Source organism: Nipponia nippon, unplaced genomic scaffold, assembly GCF_047370975.1.
Source record: "Nipponia nippon isolate SJK-2023a ecotype South Korea unplaced genomic scaffold, ASM4737097v1 scaffold_22, whole genome shotgun sequence".
NCBI classification, from domain to species: domain Eukaryota; kingdom Metazoa; phylum Chordata; class Aves; order Pelecaniformes; family Threskiornithidae; genus Nipponia; species Nipponia nippon.
The window spans coordinates 1,284,314-1,303,856 of record NW_028262339.1 but is presented as its reverse complement, the minus strand read 5'-3'; the positions used below and the strand labels follow the sequence as shown (position 1 = coordinate 1,303,856).

The following is a 19,543-nucleotide window of genomic DNA, read 5'->3' as shown; positions in this document are numbered from 1 at the left end:
AAGACTGAGGCAAAGGCGGCATTCGGTACGTCAGCCTTTGCCACGTCCCATGTCACCATGTCTCACTCAGCAGCGGGCCCACATTTTCCCTAGCCTTCCTTTTCTCACCTATGTACTCAGAGAAGCCCTTCTTGTTCCCTTTGACATCCCTGGCCAGATTCAATTCCATTTGGGCTTTGGCTTTCCTAACCCCATCCCTGCATGCTCAGACAGTGCCTCTGTATTCCTTCCAGGTTACTCATCCTTGCTTCTACCCTCTGTATGCTTCCTTTTTGTGTTTGAGTTTGGCCAGTGTCGTGGTTTAACCCCAGGCAGCAACTAAGCACCACACAGCCGCTCGCTCACTCCCCCACAGTGGGACGGAGGAGAGAACTGGAAAAGTAAAAGCAAGAAAACTCGTGGGTTGAGATAAAGACAGTTTAATAGGTAAAGCAAAAGCCATGCGCGCAAGCAAAGCAAGGCATTCATTCACTACTTCCCATCGGCAGGCAGGTGTGCAGCCATCCCCAGGAAAGCAGGGCTCCATCACGCGTAATGGTTACTTGGGAAGACAAACGCCATCACTCCGAACGCTCCCCCTTCCTTCTTCTTCCCCCAGCTTTATATGCTGAGCATGACATCATATGGTCTGGAATATCCCTTTGGTCAGTTGGGGTCAGCTGTCCCAGCCGTGTCCCCTCCCAACTTCTTGTGCACCCCCAGCCTACTCGCTGGTGGGGTGGTGTGAGAAGCAGAAAAGGCCTTGACTCTGTGTAAGCACTGCTCAGCAATAACAAAAACAAATCCAAAACATAGCCCCATACTAGCTACTATGAAGAAAATTAACTCTATCCCTGCCAAAACCAGCACAGCCAGGAGCTCCTTGTCCATCCACGCAGGCCTCCTGGCATTTTTGCCTGACTTCCTGCTCGTTGGGATGGATCGCTCTTGAGCTTGGAGGAGGTGATGCTTGAATATTAACCAGCTTTCTTGGGCCCCTCTTCCCTCCAGGGCCTTGTCCCTTGGGACTCTACCAAGCAGATCCCCGAAGAGGCCAAAGTTTCTCCTGAAGTTCAGGGCTGTGAGCCTGCTTTTTGCCCTGCTCCCTCCTCTCAGGATCCTCAACTCCATCATCTCATGGTCACTGCAGCCACGGCTGCCTTTGACCTTCACATCCCCATGAGGTATAGGAGTATGAGTTCCAGTAGAGCACCTCTCCTCATTGACTCCTCTATCACTTGGGTCAGGAAGTTGTCATTGATGCTCTCCAGGAACCTCCTGGATTGCTTATGCCCCACTGCGTTGTCCCTCCAGCGGATATCGAGGTGGTTGAAATTCCCCATGAGGACCAGGGCCTCTTCCCGGCCTCTCCTGATTTTGTGAGCCATTCCTGTCACATCATGTGCATAGTAGTACCCAGCCTGAGTATATGTCATTGTCCCGATCCAAAGTCGGGGGAGGTTTCGATACGATCCCAAGGACGAGATTAAGACGCAAACGAGGTCAAATGCCGTACAACCTTTTGACTTTATTTTGGCGAACGAAGGGGTGAGGACCCCGTAGGAAGACGGGGGGGGGGAAGAAAGAGAGAAAAGGAGAGAAAAAAGAGAGAAAGAGCGTGCTCAGGCGGGTGAGAAGAGAGCCACATAGGGGAACTAGCTACCGCCACTCCGAGTCCGGTGTTGTCCTGTCAATCAAAGGTCCAGTCGGTCCAGCCTCTGTGTCCGCAGGAGCAGCTTCCAAGGAGGTGCGCGGGGTATGACGAGAAGAGAAAGAGAGCCTCAAAAGGCGCACGCGGTCCTTTTATAGGGCCATGCACATGCGCAGAATGGGTCTGCGTACATGCAGTTTGCGCTTCTGCTTTTCGCGCCCTGGTGTCTGCGCAGGCGTGCGTGCAGTCCATGGCCCCGCCTTTCGCGTCCTGGCCTCTGCCTTTCGCGTCCTGGCCTCTGCGCAGGCGTGCGTGCAGTCCATGGTCCCGCCTTTCGTGTCCTGGTCTCTGCATGGGCATCCTGTGGTGGTTTCGTCGGGGGCTGGATGTCGAAACCAGAAGATGGCGGTAGAACGGCAATGTCGAGACAATTCTGGTTCCATAACAGTCCTCGACAGTCATAGACCCTTTAAAGTTTTTACCCACGAAACTAGGCTCCTGCCTTCCCCATGCTTTGGGTATTGAGGACTGAGGGGGAGAAGTCAGAAGCGTGCCGTGACTTGTCTGCATTCCTGTCTGGGCCTGCAGCAGCTAAAGAAAGGAGAACAGACATAGAAGTGACAGTAGTGTTCAAGGAAAAAAAGGAAAAATCCTGGAGAAGGCTGACTGGCAACCAACTCCCCTCATGCCTTTTTAATAAAGTTTCTCCGTACTTGAGTTAAAATGATTGTCCAGTGTTTCATTTCATAGATGTGTGAAGTAGCAGCGTGTTGGTAGACATGTCTATGCCGCTGCTTCTGTTAAAAGAGATTACTATGCTCCTGGGGAGGTGGGAAGCTTTGGGGTACTGACAGAGCAGCCACAAAGGTGACCTGGTAAACATACTGACAAAGGATATCTCCTTAACTGGAAAACCTCCTTGATGGGGAGTAGTTGGCAGGACAAAGAAACCTTGATGGGGGCAGGACAAAGAAACCCTGGGTATATTAAAATTAAAATTCCAAACTATTAGGCACTTGGGCGCCAAACCCTTGGATTCAAAACTCCACAGTCTCCATAGATAAAATACCAACCGAGGGGTCTAGTGCCTTTTTATCACATGCCGCGCCTAAATTGCCTAAAAGTGCCTTGACTCATGTACAACGATATCATATTAGCTCCGAAGCCTCACTAGGCATAACTAGTCTTATTCAGGATTTAGAACAACAGGGTATTATTCAGAAAACTCATTCCCCGTATAACTACCCTGTGTGGCCTGTCCATAAGCCTAATGGCACCTGGCGTTTGACAGTAGATTATCGTAAACTGAATGAAAATACTGGACCCTTACACGCTGCCGTCCCATCTATCACAGATCTTGTTTTCACTATAGAGCAAGCAGCCCATCCTTGGATGGCAGTCCTGGATGTAAAGGATGCGCTTTGCATGGTCCCATTACAACCTGAGGATCAAGAGAGATTTGCTTTCACTCGGGGCAGAACACAGTACACTTTTACCCGATTACCCCAAGGATTCAAACATAGCCCTACATTGTCACATCAGGCCTTAGCTCGGGAAATAGAACAAGTCCCACAGGAACCAGGGGTGACAGTATATCAATATATAGATGACATTTTAATTGGAGGGGATTACCTCAATAAGGTCCAAAGAATGCGTGATCGCATCCTGGTCCATCTGGAAAATAAGGGAATTACTATCCCTGAAGCTGAATGACAGGGACCTAGCCAAACGGTTCAATTTTTAGGCATAACTTGGCAAAGTGGCAGGCAGTGTATTCCCTCTGATACCTTGCAGCAAATATCCAAGTTGAGCTCACCCTCCAATAAGAAGGAGCTCCGACAAGCCCTAGGAACTTTAGGATTCTGGCGAGCCCATATTCCAAGGTTCAGTATAATTGCTCGACCCTTATATGATCTGTTGAAGAAGCGTGCTACCTGGGAATGGACAGTTACTCATGAAGAGGTGCTTCGTTTATTAATACGCAATGTTTTAGAAAATCAGGCTATGGGCCCAATAATACCAGGGGCCCCCTTTAGCCTACATATAGGACTCGCAGAAAAAGGATATCAATGGGGATTGTGGCAATGAGCTCCCAATAAGGCCCAATTGACTCCCGTACGGTTCAGGTCAAAGGGGTGGCAAGGTTCACAATCACGGTACTCACCCTGGGAAAAATCACTGCTGGCTACTTATGTAGTCCTATTAGATACAGAACTCTTCGCATTAGACGCGCCCTTAGAAATACAGACCCCGTTCCCCATCCTCAAAAGAATCAGAGCGTCTGCTCCCGTTCCCCAGGGAATTGCACACTCCAGTACAATCCAGAAGATGGTAATGCACATAGCACGTCGCGGCTGGGTCGAGGGGAGAACAGGACTTACAGGGAAATTGACAGAGTACAATATCCAATGGCCAGGGGGTGCCGAGCCACCCCTTGACATGCCGCCCTCACCCATTCAAAATGCGCCACCCCCATCTGATTTACAAAAGGATACCAAAGTTTGGTCTAATGTCTGGTTGTATTGGGCTTACGTGGCAGGGTTTTAGTAGCAGGGGGTGCTGCAGGGGTGGCTTCTGTGAGAAGATGCCAGAAGCTGCCCCCATGTCGGACAGAGCCAGTTCCAGCTGGCTCCAAGACGGACCCGCCGCTGGCCAAAGCTGAGCCAATCAGCGAAGGTGGTAGCGCCTCTGTGATAACATATTTAAGAAAGGATAAAAAACATGGCGCAGCAGCAGCTGTGAGAGAGAGGAGCGAGAAGAATGTGAGAGAAGCAACTATGCAGACACCAAGGTCAGTGAAGAAAGAGGGGGAATGCTAGAGCGGCTTGGTGAGCACCTGGCAGCTAGCCAAGGTCAACTCACCACACTGGTTTACAGGTGGATCAGCTCAAAGGGTTAAAGGGAAATGGAAGAGAAGGGCTGCCCTCCTGCAGCCCTCAGACAGGACATCTGAAACACAAGAGCTAGAGGCATCCTTGCTTCCACCCTCTGTATACTTCCTTTTTGTGTTTGAGTTTGGCCAGGAGCTCCTTGTTCATCCATGCAGGCCTCCTGGCATTTTTGCCTGACTTTCTGCTCATTGGAACAGGCTGCTCTTAAGTTTTATCTTCCCATGTTTCTGAAACGGGAAAGAATTTCCTGCAAAATGGTGTTATAATTTTCTGTAAAACATTTCTTCATCCATCTGTACTTACTTTGACTTCCTGTTCTATGTTTTGACTGGAAGTTGCACTTTTTAAAAGGCACTAAGCATAGTAATAAACTAAAGACTGGAATATATATTATTCAATACTGTATAGAGTATACAGTCTCCAGTGATGAAGAAGAACTTGTACTATGCAACTAAGCAAACCTCAGAGAAGGGAAGTAATGGCAAAGTGGCAGATGGATTGAGGAATGTTGCATTGTAAGCAGAACTATTATTTGGAGACATGCTCATTAATATTAATACAGCTTTTAACCTATTAGCCTCATTTACGGATGAGGCATTGCTTAACCAAGTTACATATGAGATGAACCAGACAGTAACAAGACTGCTAAATGCACAGCAACATCCACTAACTCCAATCAAGCCAATTTTATATGGTTCAGCAATGTGATACTCTCTTAAGGAGTGGTATTGTCTGCTTTTATCCTTGTTTCTAGGGATATCATGCAACTGTGATCAGAAATGTATTTGACAAAGCAATTTTTCTGTCTCTAGAGTGCAATTCATAATTTGTGTGTGTGTGTGTGTATGTAAAATGTGTATATGTATGCATGAGTGTGTGTGTGCATATAAATACATTTTGCACAGAATTATTCCATTATACATGAATGTATTCTTAGATAAAAACCACAGTTAGATTTCTCATGGTCTGCATACTGGAGAGGACAAGTTATATAACAATTTTTTTTCATTGTTGATATAACCATGTATTTAAGCTTCATAATCAGAATAGAAATGTGGTGTAATCGAATGGATTGTGCATAAATAAAACTCAGTCAATTCCTTTCTCCACTACAAGCATCCTGTGTGACCTTGGACACATCACTTAATCTTTCTGTGCCTCAGTTTACCAATCACAAAGGCAAAAGATTCGCCCTCCCCCAGACAAGTGCTAGTAAAGTGAACAAATGAAAGCCTGAGGGCCTCAAATCCTACCACCACAGGTGTTGTCTGAATCTACCTTCTCTTAGTTTAAAACCATTACCCCTTGTCCTATCGCTACAGGCAATAAAAAGTCTGGCCCCAATCTTCCTGATTTTGCCACCTGTCATTGCTTCTGCTGACATATATTGGACAAGTCCTATGTCTAGACTATCAATCCTCTCTTGCAACATTAGGTCGTGTGATAAAAACTCATCTGCACACCCACAAAGGAGCACAGAGGGACAATGGTGGGGGGCCGGGGAAGCCCAAATAATACCCTGTCCTGGCTCCTCCCAGGCCCATCACAGGAGCTCTCAGCCCATCAAAGGCCCATCTCCACAAGCCCAGAGGAGCACAGAAGCACCCCAGCTGGTGGGAACCCAAATTACAGACTCACAAGGAAGGCATACCCTGTCCATGACCCTCCCAGGGCTGTCCCAGAAGAGCCTCAGCCCCAGAGTCCAGGTGTGACACCCATCAAGATGAGTCAACAACAGAGCACTTTTTGGCCTGAGGGGGGTTACTGCTTAGGGGTATGGGACACATTATGGGATGCAGGGGAAGAGCATTTGGGGATTGCGCAAAACTTATTATGAGATATTTAGGGAAGGAACCACAGGCAGGAAAAGGGAAGGATATAGGTGATTTGGGGAGGAACAACTGCGGGAAAATAGATGAGTATGAGGATAAAAAGGGCCAGCTGTGTATAAATAGCTTGCCGGTCAGTACACTTGTCTGGCCATGTCCTGTGCCTGATCAGCGCAGCCTGTCCTATCTTCTTATTAAATTCCTTTCTAACTCTTTCCTGGATGAAGGCTCTCTGTTTTGTGTGCATGTGGATGTAATAAATGGGAATACATTTTAACCCGGGGTAGAGATTGTCAGCGGTTTAGGTATGGCCTACCCATGTCCTCAGACTAGTGCGAAATGTGTATTTTTTTTTATTACGACAATGGTTTACACACCTACCTCTACCCTCTGAGATTCAGTCAGACAATGGATCACATTGTAAAAGTAAAGATATACAGAGATGGGCTGAAGCCTGAGGAATTAGGTGGATTTTCCACATCCCTTATTATCCCCAGAAAACAGGAGTCAGGAACAACTATTCTGGGAACTGATGTCCTACACTCACTTATGTAGCTACACTAAAAAGGTATAAAAAGTAACTCGCTACCTACCCAAAATGAGCTTCTCTGCAAGAACAGCTCTGTAAGAGCTTCTCTGCAAGAGCCTCTCTGCATGAGATCTCCCAGACAGACCAGACCCTCGCTGGGGATTGCCTGGCTGACTCTGGACTCTGTGACACGGATCATCTTTGAAGTGAGACTTTTTCCATCATCCATTAGCCCCACTTCTGGGAGCGGTTTGGTGAGCGTCGTACTGGTAGCACTTCACATAAAATATTTATAGGCACGCACAGGTAAAGTTTCATAAGTATATACTTGCTTCACTAGTTTAATTCTATAATAACTTGTAATATACATATATTTGCTTTGCTCTTGTTTTATACACACACACACACACATATATACACACACTTGCTTTCCTAGTGGTAATTTTGTAGTGACTTGCAGTTTATATACATATATATATATGTTTTTACTAATAGCAGTTTTGTAGTAATTTGTAATAAAGAAATTCACAGAAACCCAGACCTCCGTATCCTTGTGTATTGCAGAATCCGGAGAACCCCACGGTCACGATCTTTATACACCTGTGGGTCAAGTAACCCTCATAGGTTGTGATGACTGTGACCGCTACAGGTACAAATCCCCCTTTTGAAGCTGCTAAAAGGTGAATTTCCGATCTGAACAGAAGCCAAGTGGCAACCTGGCTTGCAAGCAAGGACGCTTACAGCTTACACAAGGCTGCTTACAGCTTACACAAGGCTGCAAGAAAGCATTTTAAAAGAAACAGGGTGATTGTGGCACAGGTGGATGGATGTACAATGGCAGGCAGACTTGGTGGATATGCAATAGTTTTCCAGAAACAATGATGGTGTTAAGTACATCTTAACGGTGACAGACGTATTGTCCAAGCCTGCCTGGGCCGTTGGTCTAAAAGACAAAACAGGTTCTGAAATAGCCAGGGCTCTAAAAATAATTTTTAGCGGGGCGCGCAAGCCTCAGAAATTATAGACTGACCGGGGAAAAGAATTTTTAAGCCAGCCTTTAAACAAGCTTTTAAAGCAGTGTAATGTTCACCATTTTGTTACTAATAATGAAGCAAAAGCCTCCATCACAGAGTGTTTTAACAGAACACTCAAAACCAAGATGTGGAAATATTTTACAGCACACAACGCTTTTCGCTACATTGATGTGTTATCAGAGTTTATAAAAAGCTATAACCATAGCTTCCACAGAACTATCAGAGCCAGGCATGTGGATGTGAACACTTCAAACTCTGCAAGGGTTTGGAAAACTGCATATGCAGGTGTGCTTAAAATTAAACAATCTGCGCCTCTGCTCAAAAAAGGAGACCACATCAGGGTGTCTAGAACAAAAGAGAGTTTTGAGAAAGGTTATGAGCAGAGGTTCACAGATGGAATTTTCATAATAGCTGAAATTGTGAGAAGGGGACAGATACCTGTTTTCTGCTTAATAGACTATGGTTACAAAGCAATAGAGGGGACATTTTACCCTGAAGAACTTCAAAAAGTGAATGCTGACAAGGACAGAAGGTACAAAATTGAGAAGATCATTTCTGCAGAAGGGAAAAGAAGAAAGAAACAGCTGCTGGTGAAGTGCTGTGGCTGGCTTCAGAGATCTAGCAGTTGGACAGAAGTCTCCCAAGTCCAAGACATCAAGTGGAGCAGGGGGAAAAAGAAGAATGGCAGACGGAGGTTTCCACATCACACTGCCCAGCAATGCTAGCACCAAAATCTTCCCACAAAACACCAGCTTGAACTTCGCCATACATCTGGTGAGACTCCTGGAGCTCTCTGGGAAGTGGGAGGTGGGGTGTTGGAAATACACACAGCTGGAATAGCATCAATGAAGACATCATCTTTGAAATAGTGCTGCAGGGCAAGACATGGCAGTATACTTTGCGGAAAGGCTATTATCCATCCCTCTCCATGTTAGTGGAACACATGAACCATCTTATTAACCCCCACAAAAGCTTCAGCTGTCGACTCTCCAGCAGTGGGCCTGGTCTATGACCCCATCATAAGGAAAACAAAGCTCAAAAAGGATGAGAAGCCTTATACTTTTTTCTACAACTGGGAATCTAGCACATATTTGGGGGGCTTCTCTGGGGGCTGCTGCTAAGAAATTTCCCTCTGTGGCGGACATCACCAGAGGATTTAACTCACTCTACCTCTACATGAACCTTGTAGAGCACCAGCTTGTCAGGGACTTTGCACTTCCTTTATTTTGCTGTGTTCCAACTGGCAGTAATAACGACGAGATCATTATGGTGACATATAAGCCACACTACTTGCTGGTAAACTGCCAGCACATCAACCTGAACAGCACTGAAATAAAGACTGACCAGAACAAGCACATCTCATTTTCCTTTGGGAAGGTGATTGTCAAGCTGCATCTTCAGCCCCAGAAGCCTATTTTAAGAAAGCACACCAAAATGGTAGTGGTAAAAAATTATGGGGACCCATCTTTGTACGTGAATTATTACAGAGCCCAGGCTGGCAATGGTCTCCCTAGTTTTCAACGTATTCTTGTGATGAACGGTGTGGGCGTTGGAGGTAATATTCTGTAGCCTGTTTAGAAAGGCTGTCCCGCTTTTGAAATGGTGTTTGGAAATTGTTACGCCACACATTAAAAACACTGCTCAAGATATTGCAAAAAATGTGTTTGGCTATGTTTCCAAGGTTGTTGTGGACAAGTTGGAAATGCTGTCAAATGAGGAGGGCTCGGGACTGTAGAGAACTGCTATTGCAAAACAACGAGATGTCTCAAACAGCCTTGGTGCTAAAACCACAATGCAGAGCAACGGTCGCTAGGACCCAGGACCAGACAGTACCTGGAGTGGGGGTGAGGGAGGGAGTCCTGCGAAGGCGGGGACCCTCCCCCTCGGTCTATGAAGCCTATGAAGCACTTATTCCCCCACACACATACGGCCTGGGGGAGGGTCCTGGTATCACTTCTGTTGGTTGCCCCTCTTAATTCGACTGGTATCTCTACCACTCCTGGAACTCGGATGAGAGAAGGTTCCAGAATTCCAGAGACTGAAATCTATAAATGGGGACTCTCACTCTCTCTTGCCCTCTTTTACCCACCGAATACCCCCGTTGGCAGGTCCAACGCTGGATCCAGGACTGGTGATTCTCCTCTTCTTTCCTCTTTCTCTCTCTCTCCCTCTCTCTCTTTCACTTCTCCTAAGGTTATTAAAAGTTGTTAAATTGTAGTTAAGTACTGCACGGCCTACCTCGATTTTCCATAAAGCCGCATAGCTTAGCCGCATAGCTGGGGTAGATATAATCATGAGAGGGCTGGCCGGTATCGAATATTCGTGCTCAATATTTGTTGCTATAGAAGCTTTCCATTAAAGCTGGTATTTGTGTACGGGCCTTGAGCATTGGCTCACCTTAATCCACACGGAGAGCATTTGCGAATCTTAGTCACTCCTTCCCCCTTCCCCCAGGTGGGATGTGACAGGGACTTGCTTATATTCAAAGAAAAAGCCTTAAAAGAAAGCAAGCCATGTCACGCCCCCAGAGGGAAGGTCCGCCCCAGCCCTGTAAAAGACAAAGGAAGTGGGGCACCAGACAACAGTCTGACCAGGACAGGAAGAAGAAAAAAAAACAAGCCGGGCCGAACCATGCAAAAGAAACAGAAATCCCAGAGAAAGAGGTCCCGTTCTACCACTAGAAAAGGAAATATATTTTAAAACGGATGGTTTCTGTTCATGCCTGCTCAGAAGAATGTACCAAATCTGAGCTGGATTTGTTTGAAGTGTCTGTGACACAGACCAGCATTGAGAAAAGCCTGTTTACTGAGGCGCCTCCACTTTTGGCTATTGCAGAGTCTGCACCTCTGGACTTTTTCATAGCTAGGAATGGGGAAGATTACACAGATCTGAACAACACTCTGCTGTAACTTGGCTGCAAGATTGTAAAAGCTGAAAGTTCAAACTTCAGAGCTGGTGAGGCCGTGGGTCTCATGAATTACCCACTGGCCTCTATTTTCAGCCAGCTGGACGTTATGCTGGGGGACCCACTGATAAGCCAGAGCTGTTTATGAAGAAGGTGCGGGTGGTGCCTGGAGTGCCTTTGGGGCATGCTGAGGCATTACTCATGGCCAACACTAAATACCTGGTGGACCGGGTGGGCATGAAAGTGTTCAGCATACTGACCAGCAGTCATGTCAGCAGCCAGGAAAATTTGTTTCTGGGCCAGGTACCCAAGCTTGTTGTGACTGGATTTGTAGATAATGGCACTTTTAGTGACAATTATGTGAAGAACCTTTACAACTTTAAACATTATGATATAAATTTTGTGGCCCTCTGTGTGGATGGTGAACAAACACAAACAAAACTGCTGCAGCCTGATTTCGAGAGTGGCTGCTGTGTGAGATTATACATGCAGCTCGTTCAGACAATCGGCTGCCATATGAAAGACCATTCCCTGCTGGTTGACAGGGAAGAGTTCACCCATGGCTATACCCTGTTCGCTGTTGACCTGTCTCCAGACAAAGAATGTTCTGATCACTATGCCCAATTAAAACAGGAAACCTGAGAGGAGAAGTACTCTTTGCAGGGGCCTTGACCACCACCATTAATATGATCGTGTACGGTGTATTTGACAACATGACAGAAATAAACCAGAGAAGACACATGCTCTTCGACCAGATGTGAAGATGGACACTGAACAGCTTGCTTGTTTTTTTTCAGCAGACCCCTAGCCAAGGAAACATTTCTAAGTGTTTACTCAAGTGACTGGTTCCCTAGGGCCCATGTTTCTCCAAGACCAGCGAACGTCCACAACTGAAGCATCCCCTCTCCACAGCCTGCAGATCCCGCTGTGTCTTTTTCCTACATCACCGTAACAAGGTACTACCTTATAAACAACTTTTAAAACTGTATTCTAACGATTTAGTACAAAATGCCCAGATGGTGATGCATTTTGTAAAATATGAATATGGAGATTTCCCATGACCAGAGCTACTCAAAATATGTTTCAGAAGACCCAGACCTGCATCTCTTGCAATGATTTTGATAAACATATTCTGTTGTATCTGGTTATTGTTAACTTGCCTACCGTGACTGTGGGAAATCCTAGAAAAATGAACGAAAGAAAAACAAGGAATGGCAAGTGCAACTCAAAAGTTTGGAGACCCAGTGGTGCTTGGAGAGGTTGGAAGCCCAGGTACAGAGGGACATGCTGGAAACCCAAGTACACACAGTGAGGAAGGGTCAGAGTGCCCGCACTGGGCAATGGGGGCATAGGAATCGAGCAGTCAGTTACCCCAGTGATTATGGGGACAGCGGCAGCTGGAATTCCTCTGCTGAGGAATGGACTGGAGGGTCCAAGGATGAAAATGGTAGAGCAATCCCTGTGCGCCCTTTGGTTATTAATAAAGCAAAAGGACCCCCTGGGGCACTGCAGCATGCAATATCAGCGTGGGACTACACTCAGGATGAGCTGCAGAATGTGGCAGACTCATATCGGCAGAACTCCGGGGAGAGAATGGGACAGTGGTTACTGCGAGTGTGGGACCAAGTAGGGGAGAGTGTACAACTGAGTCCCAAGAAGTAGTGCGCCTGGGAGCAGTTTCCCAACATTCAGTGGTGACGCAACGATTAAAAAGGACCCGGGCAAATGGAAATGCGAGTTATTCTCTTTGGGAATGGTTGCGGGGGGCAGTGAAAACACAACACCCCTCCCCATTTGATTGGAATGACAGAATGGTGACACGGAAGCATATAGATGTGGGGGCAGGGGGGCAATATTTGAGAGAATTGGCTATTCAACAAGGTATTTATAACCCTGCCTTCATTAGCCCCGACTCAAAGGTATTTACCTCAGGAATGCTATCCAGACTTAGTCAGGGCACCTTTTTGTCTTAAAGGGAACATCATATTGATCCTGGGAGGTGCCCAGGGGACAGCAGTTGGTGATGCAATTCTAGCGCTGAGGCAGTTAAAAGAATACCAAGCCAAAAGGGAAGAGAGGACATTACCCTTTGTGGATAAACCGCAAAAGAAAAAAGTTACCCGAAAGGAGATGCTGTTATTATTAGGTTACTTTAGTTACACATTATTATTAGGTTACTTCATCCACAAACAAAATATATTGATGGATTTCCTCTTACTGATTGGGCTCTTGAAAAAAAATGGGTTTTCACTGTGAAACTGCCTACCTTTTTGTGAAAATAAATAGGTCCACATTATTATATGTGTAATCCAATAAATTTGGGCACCCACTACGGAAACTTCAATTGAGCCAGTGGAGATATACTCAAGATGTCTCAGGCATGTCAGATGAGTTAAAATGGTTGCAACTATATTAGCTTTGATTAACCCATTATGGCCCAGCGTCTTTCTGTTATCCGTGAAGGTCTTACATGAGCTTCATTCTATCAAACTAAATTATTATCCCAGAGAAGTTATTTGTAGGTTTTGACCTAAGAGCTAGACTATGGCAGTTTCCTTGTTTCCACTCCATGCTTTGATATTTTTTCTAGCAGAATGATATAATAAATTCAAAGGATGAACAGTATTACAGCAACTACTTGCATCAACTGCTATTTTCTCCAAAATGGGAATCATCCACTGCCTGGTGTACCACAATGGTTCCCACTGAATTAAAACTTCTGTTGAGATTATTACTACTCTACTAGTCTATAGGATAGTCATGCCAGCTCTGCTGTATCTATTTAATGAAGATTTTCACTCTTAATCATAGAATCATAATATTTCAGTTCATACTATCAGATACACAGCAAAGTGGATCTATTCATTGTCTCAGCTCCGTGCTTATAGCCTAACCCTCCAAGGTGCTGATTTCAGTAGGAAGCAGTTTCAGCCAATATGACTTTCCATTCTGGAACGCTCTCCTGTCAGATGTCTGAGCCAACCTGCCTCTCAATCTTTTTTTTATCTTTTAATGTCTTTGAGACATCGAGAAATACATAACAGCAAATCTGATTATAATGACTACCTTCTGACCAGCTTTATGTTGACACAAACTGCAACAATGTCATGAGGTGAAATCTGCTTTCAAAAAGAGAATTTGTGTACCATCTGTATTTAAAACAAACAAACAAACAAACAAACAAAACCATACACAGGTTTTAAATTGGACTTAGGCTTTGGGCTTGCTATCTGTCTAGAAAATTAGTTTATCCCCAAACTCATGTTTACTACTGTATGATATACTAATTAAAATAGCAGATGGGAATTTACATTAGCTAAGCTGTTCCAGAGGTCCTTGTTCTTTATATTTTTATAGTTGTGTTTCTTTGAGTAATGAATTATCCCATTCTGAAACACCTTCTCAATCAAAAAGTTCCTCAGCATATGCAGATTACAAGCCCCATACACACGGAGATGGACATAGCCAGATCAGCATGTAAATCCCAGTTTCTCTGAAATAGCTAGAGCTATGTTGGAGAACAACACAAAGCTGATAAAACTAATGGAGAATTTTAATAACCCTTCAAATCCTGAATAAATAGGAATTGAGATCAAAGTCAAACATTGTCTCACGGTCATTGTTTGTTTCACAGAGCAAAAACACTCATGATGAAGCTCAAAAAATAAGGTTTTGTGTGATGAAGCTCTGTGGTTGCAAGAAAGACAGCCAAGAGATACCAGACTGACTCATGCATGGATGAACAGTTTGCTTTGCTTAATCCAAGGACTAGGGGAGGATGGAAGCAGGCTAAGGGAGTAGTATAGCATTGATCAGGCAACATGGAAATGTGACTATAAACCAACTTTACTGAATTTAAGAAAGCATGGCCATTATTCTATCTGCAGCAACAGATCTAAATTCAAAAGCATTTATATGGTAACTATTTTCTTCATATTTACAGACACATGGCATCAGACTAGTAAAAAATAATATGTTCTTCATTAAGGTACCGTGAAAAGACTTCAGCTAAATAGCCATGTAAGTTCAATAAGGTATAGCACCTATTTTACAACTGGCTATTTTTTTAGTTCCCTTAACATAAAGATTAAAACAATTCAGAATAATTTGGTGGTGCATATCATAGCATTATGGGTAACAAGATAAATGAATGCATGTAGGAGTCTGAAACAAGAAAATTATATTCTAGAATATCTGAAATCAAAACTTGAAGTCCCTTCCTCCTCATGGGAGTTTTTTTTTCTATTTCTATTACAAAGAAAAAAGATTAAACGATGAATGAAATTTAGTTATTTAGACCATTGTATGAGAGGATTTAATCATGACATTTTAGCATAAGTAGGAATCTTGGGGTGGAAAATCCATACCCGTCAGCTTTTTTTTTTTTCCTTCAGTGATCCTGAATGGTCCTGGCTGACAGTGGGACAGTGTAAGTTGTGAATGTTTAACATTTCCAGTGGGAAAAAAAATCTTGATTTAATTTATTTTAATCCTAACTTTGTAACACTATTTCCATGACAAATTTCCTTTTCACATTGTCTCTATCTAAGCCAGTGTCATTGTCATTTCTAGTAGTCAAACAAATGACCAATAACTGAAAAATTAAATCTTTATATATGAAACAAACTCACGTTGTCGTAAGAAAGAGTATCAAACATTTCCTTAATCTGCCCTTGAAGATATTGGACGTGGTGAGTTCATAGAGTCTCTTCCCATTGCTGCAGAGCAGGTATCTAACAAATAATCACTCTGGGAAAAATTTCAAAAGCAATATTTATAGATTTAGTTCAAGAAAAGCATCTTGAATTTAAAAATTGAAGAGATATTGAAAAAAATCTGTCACACCAACCACTTGCAACTCAGGATATGCAGCATCAACAGATAAGAATTTCATGTATCTTGCAAACCACTCATTCAGCCAGATATCATTCCCCCATTCCACAGTGAATAGATTACCAAACCACTAAAACAGATTAATATACATATTCAGAAGCAGCTAAAGAATATCCAAAGAATTTGAAGCAAACTTAGCAGGTATAATTAATGGAGAGGGGGATGAAGAACAATGAGTTTTTGCCAAAAGAATCAACAGAAATACTTCAGACAGCCAATATCTGAAAGACAAAATCCAATCAAGAGTGGAAAAATCTCTTCTCTGTCAAACAAGCCTGGTGAAGCCTTCAAAAAAATGTGTTCAAAGCTCATTCCTATGTAGTATATTACCACATCAATCTTAGCACTGATTTCTTTTTTTTTTTTTTTTTCTCCTTCCTTGGGAGAGTATCTTGAGTACAATACAATATTCAGAAAACCACTAGAGGAAGACCACCCGAAATTTTTAAAAATAGAAATGTATAATGCAGGGAATACTTGTGCTGGAAGACATAAAAAGACTCAAGTTGATTCTGTCTTCACAAACCCCAGATCCGAAAGGGCAAACCCCAAAATTTTAGCTCAGTCTACTATAGTGAGCCCAACCCTGTGCTTGAATGGAAAAGCACTCAAGGTTAATGTTTGCTAGGCTGCATTACTAGGGCTGGCAAACCTACACCTTTTAACTCACCAATCTAAAGGGTGCTTTTAGGATTAATGGAAATATAATCTTGAGTAGACTAATAGGGTTTTACCAAAAGTTTAGGGCTCTATTATTGGAACTATTTTTGAGAAGTAGCTAGTAAGATAGATATGTATTTTTAGCTTAATTTATAGCTCTGTATGCAAACAATATCTTTATTAGCTATTGCAGCATAGCTAGTAACTATAGCAAGTTATTAGATATGATAGCTAATAGTTATATTTCACAACTAGACTAACTGCAAACTTAAAATAATGCTAATTTATGAATCAACTGAAAACTTTTCTTAGCTTCAGTATGATTTTTAGTAAGTTGTCACTAGCTGTCAAACTTGAACTGTAGCATTAAGTTCCTGATTTATAGTTAGTTTTACCTGAACAGTAACTACTCATAAGTGATAAATTCTACATGGATATACAATTATTTCTGTTTACTATTGTGACAGAAGACAGAGTTTAAGCTGTGATCCCTAGGAGTACTGCTGAGCTAATATAGGAAAAGACTGGATTCGCTACCTTGCTGTACATTATCATCCAGGGAGGAAAGATGATCTGTAGTTATATAACTATCCAATGAGTCAATAGATGCAGAGATTAATCTTCAAAATAGAACCAGTGGTTTTGTTATCAATAATACATATAATGCCACGTCTTCATGAACATGTTTGATAAATGATCAAAACTGGACTACCTGACGAGACAGTTCATGTCCTATCACCATGGTCACCCAAAGTTTCTTAGAAGCTGAAGATGTTTTTGGATCATAAAGCAGAAAAGTGTCTCTGTAGGTAGCCAGGCCCCAGTTTTCCATAGCTCCTGACTGAAAGTCAGGGACAGCAACAAGATCTGAAAAAAAAACACGTTGTGGTTTGACCCCAGCCCGCAACTAAGCACCACACAGCCGCTCGCTCACTCCCCCCCCCCCCCCCCGGTGGGATGGGGGAGAGAATCAGAAGGGTAAAAGTGAGAAAACTCATGGGCTGAGATAAAATCAGTTTAATAATTGAAACATAATAATAATAATGATAAATTGTAATGAAAAGGAAAATAACAGAGAGAGAAATAAAACCCAAGAAAGACAAGTGATGCAAATGAAAACAATTGCTCACCACCAACCTACTGATGCCCAGCCAGTCCCCAAGCAGCGGCTCCCCAGCCAACCTTCCTCCTAGTTTATTCCTGAGCATGACGTCATATGGTATGGAATATCCCTTTGGTCAGTTGGGGTCAGCTGTCCCAGCTGTGTCCCCTCCCAGCTTCTTGTGCACCCCCAGCCCACTCGCTGGTGGGGTGGTGTGAGAAGCAGAAAAAGGCCTTGACTCTGTGTAAGCACTGCTGAGCAATAACTAAAATGTTCCTGTGTTATCAGCAGTTTCCAGCACAAATCCAAAACATAGCCCCATACTAGCTAACTCTATCCCAGCCAAAACCAGTAAAAAAGGAACCAGTATTCTTTAGAGAGAGGTTTAAAAACATAAAACTGTCATTTAAAAGAGGACTTTATCACAAGAGTGATGATTTCCAAGGTTATGAGCTTGATTATTTTTATTACAGTAATTCAGTTAGACAATATTCGTAACAGCCAGTTAGTAGTCACAAGAACTAGTGATAGTCTAAATCAGATTGGACTTTTTATCCCCAGTGCGCAGAAGCAAAAGGATATTATTAGTAAAGTGATATGAACCAATACATACATTGTAACAATGGTGTTTGCTACTAAATGAGTGGAAGATAAGATAGGAGGATAAACAAAAGCCACCAAATCAAGGCATTTCAATAGAATTTTGTTTTTAAAATAACATCTCAGGATAACACAACATAACCTTCACTTTTGTCTTTTTTCTTTTCTTTTTTTTAAATTAAAAACATGCTTGTACTGGGTCTGGCTTGGACAGAGTTAATCTTCTTCATAGCAGTCTGTATGGTGCTATGTTTTAGATTTGTGACCAAAACAGTGTTAATAATACACCAATGTTTTAGCTATTGCTGAACAGTGCATACACAGCATCAAGGACTTCTCAGTTTCTCACTCTGCCCCACAAGGAGTAGGCTGGGGATGGGCAAAAGGTTGGGAGGGGACACAGCTGGGACAGCTGACCCAAATGAACTAATGTAACTAATGTGATATTCCATACCATATGACGTCATGCTCAGCAATAAAACTGGGGGGGAGTTTGCCAGGGGTTGCCATTGCTCAGGGACTGGCTGGGCACTGGTCCGCTGGTGGTGAGTGATTGCTTTTCCATCACTTGTTTTTCTTTGTTTTGTTTTATTTTTTTTTTTTTTTACTTATTAAACTTTTATCTTTTTTCTTTATTTCAACCCACGAATTTTCTCACTTTTGCCCTTCCAATTCTCTTCCCCCATCCCACTGGGAGGGAGGAGTGAGCGAGACACTGTGTGATGCTTAGCTGCCTACCAGGGTTAACCCACAACAATGCTCAAATCATATCAGAAAAACCTCAACAATTTTACTGTTACAACTTAAAAATGGATGGATTAATCATAGAATCACAGAATCGTTAAGATTGGAAAAGACCTTTAAGATCATCGAGTCCAACTGTTAACCTAGCACTGCCAAGTCCATCACTATACCATGTCCTCGAGCACCACGTCTACCCTTCTTTTAAATACCTCCAGGGATGGAGACTCAACCACTTCCCTGGGCAGCCTGTTCCAATGCCTGACTACCCTTTCGGTGAAGAAGTTCTTCCTAATACCCAACGTAAACCTCCCCTGGTGCAGCTTGAGGCCGTTTCCTCTCATCCTATCCCTTGTTACTAGGGAGAAGAGGCCGACCCCCACCTTGCTACAACCTCCTTTCAGGTAGTTGTAGAGAGCAATAAGGTCTCCCCTCAGCCTCCTCTTCTCCAGACTAAACAACCCCAGCTCCCTCAGCTGCTTCTTATAACACTTGGTCTCCAGACCCTTCACCAACTTCGTTGCCCTTCTTTGGACACACCTTGATGTCCTTCTTGTAGTGAGGGGCCCAAAAATGAACACAGTACTCAAGGTGCAGCCTCACCAGGGCCGAGCATAGGGGCACTATCACCTCCCTGGTCCTGCTGGCCACACTATTCCCGATACAAGCCAGGATGCCATTGGCATCCTTTTGGCCACCTGAGCACACTGCTGGCTCATGTTCAGGCGG

At 43.6% G+C, this 19,543-nt stretch overlaps 1 protein-coding gene across 1 annotated transcript in view; it reads right to left on the bottom strand.

Moving 5' to 3' along the window:
• Positions 1–1,583: 1,583 nt before the first annotated feature.
• The window catches only part of LOC148055419 (uncharacterized), a 65,773-nt gene continuing 47,813 nt past the window's right edge, over positions 1,584–19,543 (bottom strand). The window contains exon 3 of the mRNA XM_087760266.1: positions 1,584–2,221. Coding sequence (XP_087616392.1) covers positions 1,670–2,221 — 552 coding nt within the window. The 3' untranslated portion in view covers positions 1,584–1,669. The remainder of the gene's footprint in view (positions 2,222–19,543) is intronic.